General features: G+C 34.5%; 1 protein-coding gene and 1 pseudogene across 4 annotated transcripts; one reads left to right on the forward strand and one right to left on the reverse strand.

Annotated features, from left to right (window-relative positions):
* Positions 1-752: 752 nt before the first annotated feature.
* On the reverse strand, positions 753-6403 carry LOC131602780 (uncharacterized). Of its 4 annotated transcripts, XM_058874968.1 has the most exons (7): positions 5154-6402; positions 4718-5023; positions 4463-4591; positions 3013-3072; positions 2606-2893; positions 1577-1900; positions 754-1480 (listed from the first exon to the last, which is right to left on the reverse strand). In XM_058874968.1, exons 1-7 carry the CDS (start codon positions 6135-6137, stop codon positions 974-976), a joined length of 2598 nt encoding a protein of 865 aa, XP_058730951.1. In that variant the 5' UTR covers positions 6138-6402; the 3' UTR covers positions 754-973. The 4 variants fall into 4 exon arrangements, with proteins under 4 accessions (XP_058730954.1, XP_058730951.1, XP_058730953.1 ...); XM_058874971.1 differs by lacking the exon at positions 1577-1900 and having other exon boundaries at positions 753-1480; positions 5154-6403; XM_058874969.1 differs by lacking the exon at positions 3013-3072 and having other exon boundaries at positions 755-1480.
* LOC131605601 (protein FAR1-RELATED SEQUENCE 11-like) lies at positions 6193-14123 on the forward strand (annotated as a pseudogene).
* The last annotated feature ends 7106 nt before the right edge of the window (positions 14124-21229 follow it).

The raw sequence follows: 21229 nt of genomic DNA on the forward strand, positions 1-21229 counted from the left end.
TAACCGGATCGTTATTAACGTTGACATCTTCCGGAACTACTACATCATCGTCGACAATGTTGTCCGGATGCACCATACCTAACATATGCAAAAATTAGCAAAATTGGCCAAAACTGTTTTTTTTTACTGCCAGACATAATTTCGGAAGAACATTTCCGAAATTTGTTAGGTAACTTATTTCAGAAATGAACTTCCGAACCATCGCAGTTTTCTTCACAGAATTCACAATCAATGTAGTGAAATAGGGGATGAAATGAGAGATGTTTACCTCAAATTGTAGCTTTCTATGCTCCCTTTAACGTGATCAACGGTTTGAAACTTGATTTTGAGACGAAAAATGGATTGATATTGATGAAAGTTTTGGAGAGGGTTTGGGTTTGTTTTGGAGAAAATGATGAAATAGTGAAGGAGGGAAAATGGTACATGAAAACTTTATTTCGGAAATGCACTTCCGAAATAATACCTGACTGTTAAAACCAACGTATCTTTTGAATTTTCATGCATTTGAGAGATGCATTTCCGAAGTCTGAAAAAATCTATAAAAAAATTACTTTGGAGATACATCTCCGAAGCAGAGGCAAATTGGGGCTTTCGTTGGGGGTCAACCCCATAGGGAAGTGGATAAAGAAATTTTCAATTTTATTTCTATGTATAAACTTCTGCCCTTACACATCATCAATTGCCTCTACAAAACCTTATAATGTATAACACATGTTAAAAGAATCGGAAAAAAAAATGATTTAGTAAACATGACTCAAATAAGTAGAATTACCACTTCTATGAATATCAATTCTAATTATGACCACTGTTAGTAGTACAATTTCATGACAACTTTAAAATCCAATCCAAAAATGCAAAAAATTACTCATAAAATTATTCACCAAATAGCTTCAAGAAGAATATAACCATAAATACCATATACAAAACATAGTGTCTCATCACCATTGCCAAATATGCAAGTAAGATTTTATGCTTAAAGTCTAAATAGCCATCCACGTTTCCTATCATTAGACATAGCCATAAACATTTCCCTCCAGTCAGGATCCTTAAATTTTTCCAAGGTTTTCCCAAAGGTTTCATCTGAAATGTCTTTTATCTCTTCAAGAGCAACCACACACTTAGTAAGAGAACAATCTATTGTTACATGTGAAGAAGTAATCTCCACATTCTTACCACATGCAAGTGCATTTTCTTTCTGATTGGATGCTGACTCTTTTCTAGATGTATGCTCTTGAACTTGACTTCTTTGCTTCCCCCTACATTTGATGCACTCCACCTCTTCTATATCATTGTATGAATTGTCATTTGCACTCCCTGTGTTAAAGTTTTGATTATCGAACTCATTTTCTTTATCGGCATTTGGCCGGTCTTGGGTAGATGCATGAAGTACTTCAGCTTCATTATTTTTGTTGAATATCATTTCCAACAACTTATAATGGTCGCACCCTTTATTTAGAAACTGAGATGCTCTATCATGTGTCTAAAATAATATAAGTAAATTGTCAATACAATACCAGCGTGGACAAATAAAGTTAATGTAAATCTACTAACAAAATCTATAAAAATTAAACCATACCTTGAGATAATTCTGCCAATCGTTATCACTAGCAATGACAGTGTTAGTTTCTACATTCCACTTAAATTCAGTGTTTTGCAAAAGTGAATAGAACTCATGAAACATTGCTCGAAGGCTATGCATTTTTTCCTTTAGTTGTTCCATTTTATAAGAGCAATTAGTTATGGAATTCAACAAAGTAGTCATTGAGGTCCATGTTCTAGTATGAAACATGCCATTTGACATATTTCCTTTTGTAACTTCATCAACCATAATTTTGATGAAAGCTTTAGTTACAGAGTCAGGCCAAAGCGTTGAGTCACTATTGTCAATATTAGTTACCATCTATCATAGAAACAAAACATTACAATTAGAGAAGTGCAACAAATGTGATGAGACAACCTGGAGGATGCAAGGATAATAGAGCAAATCATATCCTTAATCAATTTTGTTCAATTAATCATTAAGACATCAATAATGTAATGTTTATTATAGCAGCACCTACAAGCAAATCATGACCTCTATCGATTTAGTTTACTTTATAAAAAGTGCTATTAATTGACCAGATTAATAACAATGTGATTTTTTTTATAACGACAATTAGCAATAGATTCCGATCAATATCATAACAATACACTGGCACAAGTATACACTCACCTCGATCCTCTGTAATATGCAATATTTAACAACAAATAAAATTTCTAGACACTTGCTTTGGTAATTATTGTTTCTATGTCATGTATCTTAATTCCCCATCCTTTCATTCTTAACTTCAAGGTAAGAGTAAAAGTTTGCAATAGAAAGAAAGTGGAAATAAAGGGGTGACACACAGTTCAATGTCACATGAAGATTTTATTATAGATGGCTTTGTCATCATTTTTGAACAACTTAGTAAATTGTAGACAAAGGTTCCTACAATAATCTAATATGCTGCCTCATTCTCAAATATCATAAAAATGGAAATCTACGCATGAAAACAGAAAATGGCACCAAAAATTCGGTAAAAGAAACTCAAAAGGGATCAATCAAAACACATGTAAGGAATGTTACCTGTTTAGCACGACAAGGATGAAGATTGGGAGATGTGGCAGAGGCAGAGGAAGGTGCGGCAGCAAGGGCACAAGCAGACTCAGTAACAGAAGCAGGTAAGGCAGAGGGAGGTGCGGCAGCAAGGGCACAAGCAGACTCAGCAGCAGAAGCAGGTAAGGCAGAGGGAGGTGCGGTAGCAAGGGCACAAGCAGACTCAGCAGCAGAAGCAGGTGAGGCAAAGGAGAAGGCAGGTCCAGCAAATTTTGAATGGTATTTGATAATCTTCACGCCCTTTATAGATTCTTCAACCTGTTTAGTAACGACCAATCACAAACTCTTCATATGGTTGTTTCATTTAAAATTATCTAACCTAAGATTTTCTATAAAAATTACAACACTCGGTTTATTTATGGTTTAAAAATAACTACCTGCTTCCAATTAAAACCGGACTGAATTGGGAACCGGAACTCTAACCGGTTTATTAGGACCTGAAAACCGGCATGCAGATGAATCGGAATTTAAACAAAAAAAACTGGTCAAAATCGATTAATAACCGGAAAACTGACGATTTAGGCGATTTTTAGGATTGGACGGACTTTGCATTTGATTTATAAAAATACGAAGAAAAAAATTCGTTTTGAATCAAAATAATGCATGATTTAATTTTGTTTTTCCTTCTCCAATCACTCTAGTACACGTTATCGTAGAAAAATCAAAGTAATTTTTTTGTTTGTTATATTAGATAAATATGATAAGATACATTTCACTGCATAAAATATGACCAGGCAATGTCGAACAAATAATTAATAAAGTTATTAAATTATTAATTATTTTTATTATTAATATTAAAATAAAATTTTGAAGTTACCTACCTAACCTATTAAAAATATAAAAGACTATTAAATTATTTAAAAAATTGTTAAGTGTTAATTATTAAAAAAATATCAATAAGTTATTTTACTATTTAAAAAATATAATTATTTTTGTACATTATTATTCTTATATATAATAAAAAATATTTATTTATATATAACTGATTCAACCCATATTTAATCCTGGTCAAACCTTAAAACTCTGAACCCATAAGTACACTCTTTTGATGTCGATCCGGTTTTTATTACTTAGACAAAAACACAATAACAACCAACACACAATGCATATAAAATTCTCAACTTGCAAAGGTTTTTGAGGGGCAATAAAAAATATATGACAACAAATTTAAAAATTGAAAGCAAATAAAAAACGTTGAAATCTTTAACATGGAAAACCCTCAAAATAAAAATTAAAGTTTTAGATCATCCAAACTTAAGAAATAACTCCACCGTGATCAAATTAATCTAATAGCTTATTGGTATAACACAACTTTAAAAAATAAAAAAACGAAAATTAACATTAACGTACTATTGGTTTGGTATAAAACAATTTTTTTTTTAAATGAGGAAAATTAACTTTAACGTACTGATACTAGTCAATGGGATGGAAAATTCTCCAAATTTTTTTATTGAAATAATAAAAATAATTTAATTGAATTTAGGGTCAATATACAAATAACCAAAAAATATATAAAATCTATAAAATGAAATTGAACTATTGAAACACACGTGGATCACTTTAATTGGTCACATGGGTAAATTACCCACATTTTTTCAAAGGTACTTTAGAAAAAACCTTGGACTGATTTCAAATATAGATGCTCTGCCATCATTCTTGAACAATTTCGACTTGAGTAAATTACAGAATGCAGACAAGCGTTTTTAATTACCTGATGCTATCTCATTCTAAAATATAACAGAAATGGAAATCTCCATAAGAAAACAACAAATGGCATATCCAAGAGTTTAGTAATAGAAAAGTCAAAATGCATGAGAGGAATGTTACCTTTTCAGTGCCATAAAGATGAAGATTGGGAGGTGCAGCAATGGCAGAAGCGGGAGAAGCATTAGATGCAGACGCAGCGAGTCGCGATGGGTATTTGATAATCTTTACGCCCTTAATAGATTCTTCAATCTGTTCAGCAACAACAGATTACAAACTCTTCTAATGGTTTATAAATTTAAAATTATCTAAGCTCAGATTCTCAAATAAAATTACCATTTACCACACTAGGCTCCCTTATGGTTTTTAGATAACTACCTGCTTAATATTAAAATGACTCCAGCTATATTCTGTTGTGATTTTAACTTCAGCCGACGGAGAGTTTTGTCGCAAGAAGTCAACTATTCCATCAGGTATGGCAGGTGGTTTCAAACCTGCTTTAAATTCCTTTCTTAACTTCGCAACTTCTTTACGTGATTTGGCAGCAGCTTTCTTTATCATTGCATCTTCCAATTTTAGAAATAATAATCCATAAAGAAGTGGTACCAGTTTTACCTCCAATGACTTTAAGTAACACAAAGAAGGGAGCTTAACCTCCAATAAATCAGGGAGTAAGGAGAGAATCTAAGAAATGAGGGAAAATTAAGATCAGTTTTATGCAAGTCAATTAAATTTTAACAAAATTTAAAAAAATATAAAATATCATCTTCAAAAGAAAGTAAAAATAAATAAAGCCTAAAAACATGATAGGGACCTGAAGAACCGTTGAAGTGACTGTCAATGATTCTACATTGGCAAAGTTTTGCAGCCAGCTGCGTAAAACCAAAGCATGCTCCACCGAAGCTGAAAAATCTTGTGAATAGATATTTACTTGTTTAACAGAAGAAAATCCACTCTCACATATTTTCTGAACACGACCACGGGTGGTAAACTTAAAGGTACAAAGATTTGGAGTAGATAACTCGACTATCGCAACGTCGGGTAGATTATGTTGTACAAATAAACTTACTTTTTCCAAAGGACTGTCTATAGCTAAATTGACAAGTGTCTCACTTGATATGCGGAGGATTGAAGCATCCTTTACCTTACAACTACAAATGACCAAACTATTCAACTTGGTAAAGGCCAAAAAGGGGTCAGCACAACCGCTTTCACCACCGTCAAAGGCAAAATTTGTTAGATCTAAGGTGGTGAGTAAAGGCAAATTCAAAGATTTTGGAAATAATGTTTCTGTATTATTACTACCTCTGGAATAAAGTGAAAGCTTAAGAGATGTAAGAGCTTGACAAGAAGAAACACAGTTGAGAATGCGAGAGCTATCACCAGAGACAAGGATTCCTAATTCTCGAAGATGGGTGTTATGGGAGTAAACATAGTTTAAAATCTTTTTGAGGAGCTGAGGCTCAATACTTCTACGGACAAGATCGAGGGCGTGCAGTGCAGTTGAGGTATCACGAAGAGTCAAAATGTTAGACACAAATGAGGCAAATTTCTTTACAGTGGTAAATCTTGAAGAATGCAAGATAAGAGTTGGAATACGTTTCCAGAGATGTTTCCATTTTGTGGACAAAACACAAGTTCTAACGGCATGTTCTGTGTTCAATAATGACAAAATGTGAAGGATAACACAGTCAGGTAAGTCACTTAGCCTGTCTTCATTTTGATTCTCGCATAGCCTTCTTTTCTTCATTCTTACTTGAATCCCGCTTTCTTCGAGATCTTCATACACGCCCATCATTTTGTAACCTAGAAAGTATATTGAAGTCTGATGCAGGATAGTAATTTAGGGGAAAATGAAATACCTCGCCGCCGCCGTCGTTGTCGAGGTGAGAGTTCTCCGATGGACTGGAACGCTTCAATACAGAGTCACAAAAAATGGATTGAAGCTTGTAAATCCATTTTTTAGGGTTCGTAATTTTTTATTTTGCGCAAGGAACAAAAATTTGACGAGGGGAAATTTGGTGCGAACTGCTTTTGCAAATTTGCAATGTCGAGGGAAGCACGATTTATTTCGTTATTATTGATTTGGATTAAATATGTTTTTGTCCTATAAAATTATTAAATTTTATTTTTGTTTCCTATAAAAAAAATGATATGTTTTGTTCTTACAAAATTATTAGCATGTTATAATCTATGTTTTTAAATGATTATTTTGGAGACATATGTTTTATTATATGTAGCATGTTGTTATATTTGATTTAAGAGCTTATGCATCCAAGTGTATCAATATGTATATTTTTTAGTACTAACTGATTAATATTTGATTGCAAGTTTGTACCTTAAGAAGATCAAAAATTAATTTTCAAATAATGTAATTTTTGAAATCTCTTTCCTTGTGTATAGATGAGCTTTTGAACACTTGATTAGGTAGAATTAGCTTTAGCTTTTTTTCATACTTTTTTCCAATTATCATTTGCTAATATTTTTGTCTTCATCAAAACACAATAGATGGAGAGTCTTGACTTCACACCTGTTAGACCTCCTAAGTTAAATTTGAGATGATTTTGGAGCTTCACCAAGATTCATCATGTGACATATCATTCTCCCTTTCATCATCATTAGTTGGAATATTCACATCATCTCCAAGTTTTTGATCATCAACATAATCATTTGACTTACCATTTTAATCATCACTGCCAATAATATCCAAATTATGAATAGGTAACCGAACTAAATCAATATTAGACAAATTGATATCTATTTTGGGTGTAGTATTCTCTAACTTATCAATGTCTTCAATAGTTTGGTCTTTCATGAACACCATATCGAGGCTTATGATAAGCTTATTCTCTATAGGATAATACAACCTATAACCAAACTCATTTTTCCCTTAGCAGATGAATATACATTATTTTGACTTTGCATCCAACATGAATCTTTCACCCTTTGGAATATGCACAAAAACCTTACAACCAAAGACTCTAAAATAATCATACTTGACATTTTTACCAAACCAAAATTTGTCTGGAACTTCACTGTTCAAAGAAACAACAGGAGTGAGATTAATAACATGCATCGTTGTGTAAAGTGCCTCACCCCAATAATAAATAGGCAACTTAGCTTCAGAGAGAATACACCTAGCTCTCTTAGTTAGTGTTTGATTCGTCCTCTATGTCATAACCACAATCATCAAGCATATGCACAAATATAAAAATCAAAGTGGACATATGGATCATGTTTGACACCTCTAAGAAACATTTACATTCCCATGTTGGTTTGCAAGCAAACATCGCCAACACTAATTACCTTAGATACGCCATCATTGCCCATCTTCAACATTCTAAAGTCATCGGAAGTATAATATGTGAAGATATTCTTCCTTATTGTAACATTCAATGTAACACCAGTGTCAACTATACGCATGCTCCTGTCTGATACAATATTAACAAACTTGTGATCACGGAGAATAACAAGATCATCAATAGTAGAAGTAATAATATGATCATCATCGTGATCTTCATGATCTCTTTACTTAGACTAGCCATTTTTTCCTTTGTTATCCCTTTTCTAGTGATAATAGTACTTCTATATGTATCCTATTTTATAACAATAATGACACTCCAAAATTTTGTACCACCATTTGGTTTCTTTTTCTGACTTCTCCCCCTATTTTCAATGACAAGCACCTCAAATTGAGATGAAGAATCATATGCCTTCCTTTTCATCTCCTTATTGAGAATGTCACCCTTATCCATTTCCAAAGAAACAACACCTCTAGGAGCAGAACTTGTGATAGAAACTCGAAATGTCTTTCAAGACTCTAGTAATGATAGCAATAAAAATAGTCCCAAAAATTCATGATCAAATTTAATACCAATTCCTGACATCTGATCAAGGTACCCTTGAAATTCACTCAAGTGATCTGAAATAAAATTCCTCTACTTATACTTCAAACTTATGAAGGTATTCAACAAGAACAATTTATTCTTCTATGATTTAGAGGCATACAAGGACTCTATATTCTCCCACAATTTTTTTTCATATGCCTCATTAGAAATATGGTTATAAACATTATCTTCTAAATATTGCTGAATAAAACCCCATTCTTTTAGATGTTCAAACTTTCATTCTTCATCAGACACAAAATCCAAATTTGCGGAACTAAACACCAATAAATGCAATTTCTTCACAAATAATAAGTCTTTCATCTTTTCCTTCCACAAATGGTAATTAGAACCATTCAACAATATCATCTTCATATTTATATTTGACTCCATTATTCAAACAAGTAAAATAGCTTTTAACCAAGAGCTCGGATGTCATTCTAAAGAGAAATAAATACATAATAATTGATTAATACACACCGAGTATAAATATTTTCAAACTTGTAAGAACCTTGAGGATCAACAACAGGTATATAACGACAAATTGAACAAATAAAAGACACGAGAGAACACTAATATTTTAACGTGGAAAACCCCTCAATATGAGAGTAAAAACCACGAATCGTCCAGACCAAAGAAATAGCTCCACCATAATCAAACAAGTGTACAAGAGAGTCTTAAAGTGATTCACAAACTAATCTAACAACCGCAAATTCACAAAGCAAAAAATAGCTTACAAATAAGAATCAATAAGCTAAAAAATTACGCAAATCTGCAGCTTTAATATGAGGTAAACTATATGATTTTACGCTTCGATTTTACCTAGGCAAAACGAATTAAGGTAAAAACTCGATTTTGAAAACCTTGCATAAGTTTATACATGTGCATTTCATCTCATTCAATTTCATCCTATTGCATTCTATCAATCCAAACATAATCTAAATTGTTAGAATCAAAAAACAATTTTATAGGAAAAAATAATAAATTAAAAATGTTTGAGTCAAACTCTCTAACACTTTAATAAATTAATACTCATATCACTTGTTCAATTCGAACTAGAAATGATTGATTAAATAATGGAGTAGTACTTTGTTGCGGTGAATTTGAGCTTTTTGTGTAGTGGTGAACTGCAAAATTAGGACTCATACGTCCAAGTCAATGAGAGAATGAGAATGTGACATGTAATGCTGACAACTGTCTAATTGATCTGGATGATACCTTAGATAACATCGTTGTTCGCTTTGAGTGAGAATGAAAAAACACATTGTTGGTCTCTTGTCTTGGGACCAATGTTTTAAAAATTGGATCGGACCGGTTGAACCGAGAACCGGCCAGGTAACCGGTCTGATTCGATTGTTGGATCGGATATGTCATTTAACCGGTGTGAACCGGTTAAAACCGGTAAAACCGGCGGTTTTCCATAACCGGTGGTTTAAATGCATTTTTAATTTTTTTTATTTTAAAAACTTAAAACAACATCATTTTAATTATTTTAATAAAAATTAAAATAAAAAAAATAAAAAAATAAAAAAAGAAAATAAAAATAAAAATAAAGATTTTTCGGATGCGGTTAATTTTGTTGCAGATGATTTTGATATTGAAGAAGGAGATACCAACATTTGAAATAAATTTTTCTTCTTTGAAATTAAATTTAATAGACAATGAAGTTACTTTATTATAATTTATTCAATTAGATTATTTTGTGATTAAAATTTGTTTATAAATATATACTTTGTAATTTTGTACTATTTTATTATGTGTGATACTTATGTTTAATATTTGAATTTAAATTATGAACTTGTGAATTTATTTAGGATATGATATTTTTAAAAAATTTAAGGGCCAGTTATATTTTGTAGAGATTGAATCATCATGTTCGACATGTTTTATACCTATATAATTTTGTTATAATAACCGGTTTGTTCAACCGAGTTATCCGATTTAATCTGGTTTGGTCATGCGGTTCGACCAGTGACCCAGTGGTTCGACCAATAAACCAGTGACCCAATACCCTCACCGGTTTGATGTCCGGTCCGATTTTAAAACACTGGTTGGGACTATCCATAACGTCACTCACTCTCTAACTTCTTATAAGTTTGCTCTTAAATGATGGTAATTATTATTATTATTATTATTATTATTATTATTATTGTTTGGACCTTAATTTTTCAAAGAAAAATTTTCATTTTCTTGTGTACTACCTTAATCGGTTAAATTGGAAATCGAATGTGACTCCGGTCCGGTTTGTCTTGTAAAACCGTAGGTGGGTCAAAACCGGAGTAAAATCAAAAAATCAATTTGAACTACCCAAAATTGTTTAAACAAATGAATCGGAGCCAGTTTTGTAAAATCGTCGGTATGGATGGCAATTTGGCCTATCCCCAGTGAGTATCCACAAAAATACCCACATCGGATAGGGTAAATACTCGCAAAAATAAGTATGGGCACGGGTAATTACCCATTAACATATACGGATATGGGTGCGGGCACGGGTACCTTACTACCCACCCCGCCCATACCCGCACTACATTTATATTATTATATTAAAAATGCATGATTTTAAATTTTTTTAAAATATATCGCTATTAAATCATTACACATTTTAATAAAAGTGTTTATTTGTTTTTTAACTCAACAATAACATACATATTTTTTTAATATTGTTAAAAAGACTTAAATTATATGATATTTTGTAATTAAATGATTTAATTTTACTATAAATGCGGGTAAACGGATACGGGTATGGGCATTGAGATACCCACAGGGTACGGGCATGGGCATGAATATTGATACCCACGCGGATTTGGGTTCGGGTACGGGGATTTTTCTAAACAGCGGTATGGGGACGGGTACTATAGTATCCTACCCAAACCCTGCTCATTGCCATCCCTAATCGTCGGGGTCAAAGAAATGCTTGTCATCAGCCAATTTTAATATTTTTTAATAAAAATTAAAAATTATTAATATTGTAGCATCAATATTTAAAACATTTTTCCATAAAAAACCTTTTCTTTAATATAAAATAGTAACACAAGTTTATAGGTTATAGGGAAAAGCTAACCTGTGCCCTTATGGCACATGTTAAGGTGCATTAAATTGGCTATGGATCCACTTGTTTTATTTTGAAAGAAGTAATAGTCAAAGTTAATAATGAAAGCATTAATTTGTATGTATAATGAAATATTACAACTTCCTAGAGCTAGATTCCTGCAACATCATATTAGTTATTTTTGTACTAACTTAAATTTTTTAATTTATTTTTTTACAAGAACGTACTTACTCATTTCTATTTCCCTTTAAATTGATTTTTTTTATAAAGTAGTAAAACATAAATAAAAAAAATAAGACAAAACGTTTTAACTCTCTCTAATTCTTTTCAAGACCATGGCTACATAAAAGCCAGAATTTTAATAAAGTTTTCTTTATTCCTCTTTCTAAAGTATCATATCGTATAGAATGTTAAAACAAAATGGAGATGTAAAGCTCATTCAAAGGACCCAAAGAAAATATGGTATACCTTCTCTTACGTAACAGGTACACATTCTCAAACTTCAAATTAGTGTTTTTGTTTAGTACTTGTATTATAGTGTTTTTGATTAACAAGAACATGTATTCTTTTTCTTATATTATTTACTAGTTGCAATAAAGTTTTATAACACACTTTTATTTATTATTTCTATTTGTAGATTATAAATAGCATAATGGATAGTGTTAATGTGATAGATATGAATTTTGATTTGAATGAATGTGCAATAGAAAATATTTCTCATGAGAACGGTTACTCAGAAATAATTATTGAGCAATTTGATCATGCTATTGTGGCAAATGATGTGTTAGAAGTTGATGAAATTAGAAGTCAAAATATTGAGGGAAATGAGTTTTTAGAGGAAGTTGATAAAGATGGAACTTTAAGTGACACAAATATTTTTGAACCTTTTGTTGATCAAATTTTTCTTAGTGAAGAAGAAGCATTTGTCTTTTATAAGAGATATGCATATCAAAATGGGTTCTCAATTCGAAAAGGTAGATTCATCAAACAGAATGGAATTATTAGCCGACGTGATTTTTTTTGCCATCGTGAAGGTTGTGCTTCCTTGAAAATCATAGACCCATCAAAAGAACAAAGAAAAAGAGAATCGTCAAGGTGTGAGTGTAAAGCTCATTTACGAATTTCATTACAAAAATCTCATGACATATTTCCAAGTGAGTGGCGAGTTACAAAGTTTGTTTCTGAACATAACCATGGTTTGCTAAGTCAATCAGAGGTGCGTTTTTTACCGGCTTATCGAACTATCTTAGAAGAAGACTATGAACGCATTTTCTTATTAAAAGAAGGAGGACTTTCAGTTAGACAAATAATGCGTGTCATAGAGCTTGAGAAAAATGTGAAACATGGTTATCTTTCATTTATTGAGAAGGACATTCGCAATCTTTTTTTGAAAGCCAATAAACAAGTTGAAAAAAGTGATGTTATGGATCTTCTAAAGTATTGCGAGGATGCAAAAAAGAGTTGTTCTAATTTTCAGTATACTTATATAGTTGATAAAGAAAGAAGGTTAGAGCATATTTTTTGGTCTTCTGCTTCTTGTTTTGATTGGTATCAGAAATACAGTGATGTCGTTGTTTTTGATACTACATACAAGGTCAATTCTTATGAAATGCCGTTTGGGATTTTGTCGGTATGAATGGACATGGAAAGACCATACTTTTTGGATGTGCACTCTTACGAAATGAAACAATGGCTACATTTCGTTGGTTAATGAAGGTAATTTGTATGCTACATTATTTATTAATTTTGACTTTATATAATTTGATAATTTATTCTTTTTATAAAAAATTCTGAAAGCTTCTAAATTTTTTTTGTAGACTTTTATATCTTTCATGAAGAAGCCACCAAAAACTATCTTAACTGATCAAGATCCTTGGATGAAAGAAGCAATCTCAAAAGAATTGTCATCAACAAAGCATAGTTTTTGCATATGGCACATCACTTTCAAGTTTAGTTGTTGGTTTAATGCTATACTTCGAGACAAATATGCACAATGGTGTTCTGATTTTTATGCATTGTATAAGTTGGAGACACATGAAGAGTTTGAGCATCAATGGCCAGAAGTTGTGGCCAAGTATAATTTGCAGTCAAATAAACATGTGAAAGGGTTGTATGAAATCAGAAATTATTGGGCACTTGCTTATCTTCGTGACTATTTTTTTGGTGGGATGACAACTACCGGAAGATCAGAGAGTATTAATGCATTTATCAAAAGATTCATCAATTCTCATACAAGTCTAACTGACTTTGCAAAACAAGTATGGTGTATTAATATTTTTCAGTATGTTATTATTCGTCATTCTAAACTAATTATATATTAATTATTTTAAAATAATTTCAGGTTGATATAGCAATTGATGACATTAAGCAAAAAGAAGAGCATGATGTAATGTTAGAAAAATGCAAAGGATTAAATATGAAGATGATGTCACCCTTACAAGAGCAAGCTCATAGTGTTCTCACACGTTTTGCTTTTCAAAAGTTTCAAGAGGAATTCCTTCATAAAGATTGTCATGAAATTCCTTCTCGCTACTTATCACCGCGGTGGCGGCTTCAAGCATCACACAGCGATGATGAAGTAGAGTCCCAAGTTAATGTTGTCATTGAAGAACAAGTAAATGATTGCAACAATAAAGTTCGTTGTCCTCCACAATCCAAACCAAAAGGTCGTCCAAAACGACGACGTCTTAAAGGTGGAAAAGAGCTATCACATAAGTTGAATGTTTGTGGATTATGCAAAGGTGAAGGACATAACATTGTTACATGTCCTCTAAAAGAAAAGAAGAAGGAAAAGAAGAAGAAAACTTGTGATGATGCAAATTTAAATCCAATTCTTTTGTCAAAAGTTTAGGTGCAATTCTTTCTATTCATTGTATTTATTAAATTCTTGAAATTTCTCATTTTGATATTCTTTTTATTCATTGTATTTATTAATTCGTGTTTCTATTTTTTTTACAGGAATATGCTTGTTAAAAAGCATGGAGTGGTGTTTCTTAGAGTTTAAAGAAGGAAAGTGATGCTAAGCATGAAGAAGATTTAATCTTGTTTTGTTTAATTTTTGTTGTTGGATTTTATATATTAATCTGGTTCCCTGTTTGGATATTATGTTCTTTTCCATGTTTGGATGTTTTTGTTTAATTTTTAATTTTAGAAATTTATATAATTTTTAGTTTAATTCTTGTTTCTATTAAAAAAAGTTTAAATCTAAATATGACAGCTTTACAATTATAAGCTAGAAAAGAATTAAATGAACAGTAACAAAAGCATGCGTGTGCAGAAATGAATACTATAGTAATTTATTGTTTTTTTTGTCTTCTACATTTATTAGTTATTTTAGTAATTAATAAAATTGACTATTGATTCTTTCAAAATAAAACAAGTGGGACCATAACTAATTTAATGCACCTTTAACATGTGCACTTATGGCACATGTTAGTAGGACCCTAAGTTATAACACTATGTTATAGTTATGTTTATTTAACCATATCATTATAGTGTGTAATTATGTCCTATCAATAATCTCATATTATTAAGTTTCTAATAAATTTTTAAAATATTTATTTTATTAATCTCTACGTTAGTATTTAAAACAACATAGGTAATAGTACATTCCATCGATTGAACAATGGAATCACGAAAAAAAGTATTCCATCAGAAACATCTTTCACATCATAAATTCAATCAAACTCATTAAATACTTCCTCTAAGATTGTGCTTCTTCTTGACATTTTAAAATCAAACCAAATTTTTTTTTGATAAGCAAGCAAATTGAATTAAAAACGGCACAAGGGGTGCACAACCCAACAATCAAGAGTCAAAAATACAAACTTAGCCTATTAAGGTAGGAGATACAAGCCACTCCGACCATAGAACATCACAATCTAACTTACAACTAAACAAAAACCATTCCCACGACATAAGTTTTATTAACCCCAAACCATCTATTCTTGAGATATCACCACCTTCGAAGATAATAGCATTCCGGCATTTCCAAATAGCACAACACACCGCTAAACCAAACAACCAACCCGGAAAAAGGCGAAAACTAGATTTGCATAACTTCTCAAAAAAGGAAAGTTTTTCCACCACCGAATTTGACGGAAAAAACGTATTCAAACGGAGTCAATCACACGTTTGATTCCACCACCTAACCGACACCAAACAAGAACTAAAAATATGATCCGAAGTTTCCTCTTCCAACAAGCAAAAGGGACACAATAAGGAATCATTTTCCCCCAAAATGCCACGGCGCAAAAGATTGGTTTTAGTCGGAAGACGATCTAGAAGAATTCTCCAACCAAAAATTAAAGACTTACTTGGAAGTTTCGAAGCCCAAAGAGATCGAAGCGAATCCAACACATGTGTTGACAAGGTCGTAGCGTGATTGATGGAAGCTATAAGCCCTTCATAACTTGCTTTTACCGAAAAACCATTTGCGTTTCTCCACCAGACAAAAGTGTCGGGGCTGCCCACCTTTGGTTGAACATGCCGAATAATAGTCATAAGCTCCAAAAATTCAGCCGCCACAGAATCTGAAAAAGACTCCACATTCACCAAAAAACTCGGATTCCAACACCAACAATTATCGAGCCAAAAACCATTTTCGCTAATAGTTTTAGAGTTTGGATCCGCATAATTGACTAACTCCGAGAAAAGAACCGAAAAAGGCTCACCTCCAAGCCAAGGGTCATGCCAAAAAGAGATAAGATTGCCATCACCCAACTTGACGGAAATAGATGAAGAGAACCAATTTTCCACAACTATCGAACCATGACATCCGAGCAAGCGGATATCTCTCCACCAAATAGAAGAATTCTTCTCCTCCCGGTTAGAAGGACTTTCAATCATCTTCCTTTTAATGTTTCCGTACCTGCAAGAAAGAATGTTAGTCCATAAAAAATCTCCCTCGGTCAAAATCCTCCACTTCCACTTACTAAGCAATGCCAAATTAAACATTCCACAGTGCTTCACACCTAAACCTCCCTTGATTTTTGGTAAACACACCACATCCCAACTGACCCAATTAACCTTCCTCTTTTCCTCCTTTCCTCCCCATAAAAAGATCCGCTGAAGCCTTATAATCTCATCAACAATTAACTTCGGAGCTTTGTAGAACGAAAACATATAAACCGGTATATTTGTGAGCACAGCATTTAAAAGAACCACACGACCTCCTATTGAAACATTCTTGTGATTCCAACTAGAAAGACGTTTTCTAATTTTACTCACAACCGGTTTCCACACCTCCCTCCTCCGCGGATTAATCCCCACCGGAATGCCAAGAAAGGAGAAAGAATTAGAGCCAATCTCACAAGTAAGAAATGTCGAGGCAGCTTGAAGAAAATTATCCGGAGAATGAATGCCCATGAGTCTGCTTTTTGATAAATTAATACGAAGGCCGGAGACTAATTCAAAACCCCGCAAGAGGGATTTAATACTCCATAGATTACCCCACGTGGCTTCTCCAATGAGCATAGTGTCGTCCGCAAATTGAAGGATCTCAACATGAGACTCATCATCCAAAAAAAACCTTTATAGTGGCCAGAACTCACCGCCATATTCATCATAGCCGCTAAACCTTCAGCAACCAACAGGAAAAGAAACGGAGACAGAGGATCCCCTTGCCGGAGACCTCTAGATACAGAAAAATCCTTAGTAGGGCTGCCATTCACAAGAACGGAAAACGAACTACTAAAAACTAAAGCTTCCATCCATCCTCTCCACCCATCTCCAAAACCCATACGAGTCAGCATGACTCTCAAAAAATTCCAGGAAACACAATCATACGCCTTCTCGAAATCCACCTTTAGTAACATACAATTTCTTTTCTTCCTTTTAGAAAAATCCAATATCTCATTTAAAACAAGCACCCCATCCTGAATATTACGGCCCGACACGAAAGCAGATTGACAAGGGGAAATAAGTTTGTCAATCACCTTACGAATCCTAAGAGATAAGACTTTTGACAAAATTCTGTAGAGACTACCAATAAGACAAATTGGCCTATATTCATCAAGAGAGATCGGATTCTCCACTTTGGGGATCAACGCCAAGAAAGAAGCTGTTATAGATTTTGAGGAGGAACCGACCCTATGAAATTCTTCCACAAACTTAATCACATCACTTTTCACCACATGCCAATACGTCTTGAAAAAATCCATATTGAAACCATCCGGTCCCGGACTTTTGTCGCCATCACCACTCCACACCGCTTCTCTAATATCATCCTCCGAAAAAGGCATTTCTAACAACACTTTATCCTCCTCCGATAAACACTTGAAAACAGCCCCCGATAACCTCGGTCTATGAAACTCAAACTCCTCAAAACGACTTTTAAAGTGATTCGCAATACCTTCTTTTACTACCTCCACATCATCTACCCATGTGTTTTGCAAATTGATGCCGGCAATGGAATTTCTTCTATAACGATGTTTCATATGACTATGAAAAAATTTTGAGTTAGAGTCACCCTCCTTCAACCATCTGCATCTTGCCTTTTGACGCAGAAAACTTTCCTTCTCCAACATGGAATTCCAAACCTTATTATTAGCCACTGATCTCTTTAACACTATGTCATTACTAATCACACCGTTGAAATTTGCTACTTCAAAATCAAGAGCATTGAGATCCCTAACCGCTTCATCCACCTCCAAATCCAAATGACCATACACTTCCTTATTCCATTTCCTTAAGTGATTCCGGAGCGATTTCAGTTTTTGCGTAATCACAAAAGAAGCCGAACCTTTAAATTGCATGTTGGTCCAACACGTTTCAACAAAATGCACAAACTCTCTATGATTAGTCCAACCATGAAAGAATTTAAAAGGTTTTGGCCCCCAATCTCTCTTCGAACTCTTCAACCAAATTGGGCAGTGATCAGAAAGATCTCTATCCCCCACCACCTGCCCAGAAATGTTCCAAGCATCCACCAACCCTTCCGACAAGAGAAACCTATCAATGCAGCTCATAGAACGACCATCCAGACTAAACCAAGTGAATTTCTTCCCAATTAAGGGCGGATCCACCAGCTCCATAGCATTAATAAAACCACAAAATTCATCCATCTCCACTCTATTTTGGAACACCGACACTCCTTTTCTTTCCTTCGCATTACAGATAGAATTAAAATCACCAGCTATACACCATTCTCCCTTCTCAAAATTAGATTTAAGTTTCACAAGATTATTCCATAAGATACGTTTCTTTCGCAAAAAACACGACGAATAGACATTAACCAAAAATAAATTGGTACCTTGCCAATCAGCATTAACACCGACAAGGCCTTCCCCCGAGAAACTAAACCACGGAACAAACAGACCATCGCGCCACATAATTAGAATCCCACCCGAACGCCCCATTGACGCCTTATAACTCCATTGAACGTCTGACCCTCCCCACAATTCCATAACAAACCTGACATCAACCTCCTGGACTTTGGTTTCCTGGATAAAACAGACATCAACATTTTCTTTCCTAATAAGAGAACTCAGCCGTTTTCTTTTAGACAAACAGCCGCTTCCACGAAGATTATAAGACAACACAATCATGATGACGGGATATGTCGACTATCCTTCGCCGTCTCCGGTATTTTCACGTCAGCATCCCTTCTTTCTAAAGCCTTGATTGCTTCAATCATTAATTCGTCAAATGAAGAATTAGACACGCCAAATGCTGTAACCCTGTTCCAGATTTTTTCTGCCACCTCTTCATTGTTTGATATCCAAAACCGACGATTTCCCATTGCAATTGCAGAGTCTGATGCCTCCCCACAGTACGTACCTCCTGTAGATACATCGCTACTATCCCCTTTAAATTTTGATGAAACAGCCTCAGTACTGGAATCAAGTGACTTGCGGTCCCGGCGAAGAAGGTGAAAGTAAGATTTCGACACTTCGATGGGATCCGATTGATCTTCACTTCCCCGCGTCGGCCTCTGCGAACCAGACAAATCCCTCTTATTAACCTGCTTATCTGCGGAAACATTCTCTGGGCAATGCGAAGAAGAACGAGAATTGGCTAACGACGTTTCAGAAACCATCTCCACGCGGTCCTTCTGATGATGCAAGAATGAGACCGCTTCACGTTTATCCAAGGAAATCCTCACCGAACTGGATCTGTCTCCCACATTCGCTACAGCTTGGGAATCCTTAGCATTCACCGGGTCAAAACCATAAGGCCCAAAACGAGAACAATTCTCGTCCCCAGAAGTTTGTGAAGGCCCATGTACATCCGGCCCACCAGAAATAGAGTTACACGGCTGTATCTCCACAACCACGTGTGATTTTTTATTTTTTCTATTTTCTTTACGTTTCTTCTTGAATACCCCTTCAGGTTCCACAGTGGGGTCCACCCTAGAGAAAGACAATAAGTTTTCTGGCTCGACTGCCAAGTTAACCGCAGGAGCAGGTTTGTCAATCGAGGAATTGGTATCTTCTACTACCAATCGTTCCTTGTTCACAGCCGTCTCATTCAATGCTGTATCATCATTGCTCCTAGTCCTAGCCGGCACCCCCTCTCCTGAAATCTCCGGCTGAAAAAACCCATTCCGATCATCTTCTTCATCAAATTCCGACTCCGCTATCAACTCCGCTTCCGCGTCAAAATCTGAAACAGAATCGGAACACAAACCTCCCCTTCTTTTCTTCTCCTGAGCACAGATAGGGCTATAGCCATCTTCCACTATTTTAATTGTGAAAATAGTACCACTGATATTCACAGTGATCTTCTCATCGATAGTAGAGAGATAACGTGTACGAATCAAGAAACGAGCAACATCCATCTTCTCTTGATTCCTTGTCTCTGCAGCCGCCATGATAAAAGAACCCCAAGGCTTGGAAATGAACTAAAAAAAACCAGAATCCCATACGTGACATGGAATCCCAAAAGCTCTGAGCCAAGTAACTCTCTCCTTATCCACTGCCTCAGGTTTCCACGGTTGAATTTTTCCAAACCATTTTCCTAGTATCGCGTCTTTATCATTTATTAAATCAAAGAACACTCCCTTATCATCTCTTGCTTCCATGAGACACAGATTCGCGCCTAAAGGAGTAATTTTTAAGCCAAACAAACCTTCCCCATCAAGAACCTCTTGAAGATTATAGGTTAAACCAGCATGCCGAACTTCTCCCACAAAAGCATCCCGGAAACGCTGCCACACTTCTTCTTCTCCCATATTGTATTCAAGCTGAGCCACCTTCTCTCGCGCATTGCCTCTTTTATTCGAAGCCACTGCCGCAAAAGACCGTCCATCGACAAATCTTGATTTTATCTCATCTTGTCTAGCACCTCTGCTTTGGATCGGGATCGCTTGTTTTACACCCCTAACTTCCTTCCTGCGATCAAAGCGTGGTAAGTTGACGAAAAGTTTGGAGCCTCCAATGAAAATGTTATCGAGTTTGGTAGCCATAACATCAGCATCTCGCACATCATAGAAACGGACAAAACCAAACTTTTTTCCTAACTTGTTCCTTCTCTTTGGAATGATGACTTCGTCTAACTCCCCAAACTCACTGAATACCACATACAGGTCTTTTGCCCTCATAGATTCTGGAAAGGCTGTGAAATAAAACGTTGTTGCTGGATGTTTGTGGTGTGCACTCCTAGTTCTAACATTATCCCATCGTTTAGAGAAAGTTTCCCTGCGTCTTTCTCTTGGGCGAATCCACTCCCCCTCCTCAACCTGACTCATATTGGACTTCGGGATCAAATATAAATCACAAATTCACTACCCATATTGACCTTCACTTTTTTTTCCAATTCAAATATAGTTTGAATTATTTTCAATTTCTCTCACTCTCTGTTGCTTCTTTATATTTGAACCCCCTTGAAGAGTTTCTATCTAGGTGCCCTTGTTTGTGCGAGCGAGGGTTTTGTAAAAGTTGAATCTTTATGGGTTCTTTGAAATCGACAATGACAACTAAAAATATTTCATAAAATAACCATAAAAGTTGGGGACAG

Source organism: Vicia villosa, linkage group LG5 (assembly GCF_029867415.1).
Source record: "Vicia villosa cultivar HV-30 ecotype Madison, WI linkage group LG5, Vvil1.0, whole genome shotgun sequence".
NCBI classification, from domain to species: Eukaryota; Viridiplantae; Streptophyta; class Magnoliopsida; order Fabales; family Fabaceae; genus Vicia; species Vicia villosa.

What these genes read in the sequence shown, in the direction of transcription:
- LOC131602780 (XM_058874968.1), bottom strand. Translation starts at nt 6,137, where the DNA reads ATGATGGGCGTGTATGAAGATCTCGAAGAAAGCGGGATTCAAGTAAGA. An exon ending in GTCATTTTAATATTAAGCAG is followed by an intron (nt 4,592 to 4,717) that starts GTAGTTATCTAA and finishes GTTGCTGAACAG; the next exon opens with ATTGAAGAATCTATTAAGGG. An exon ending in ATCTTTATGGCACTGAAAAG is followed by an intron (nt 3,073 to 4,462) that starts GTAACATTCCTC and finishes GCCGGTTTTCAG; the next exon opens with GTCCTAATAAACCGGTTAGA.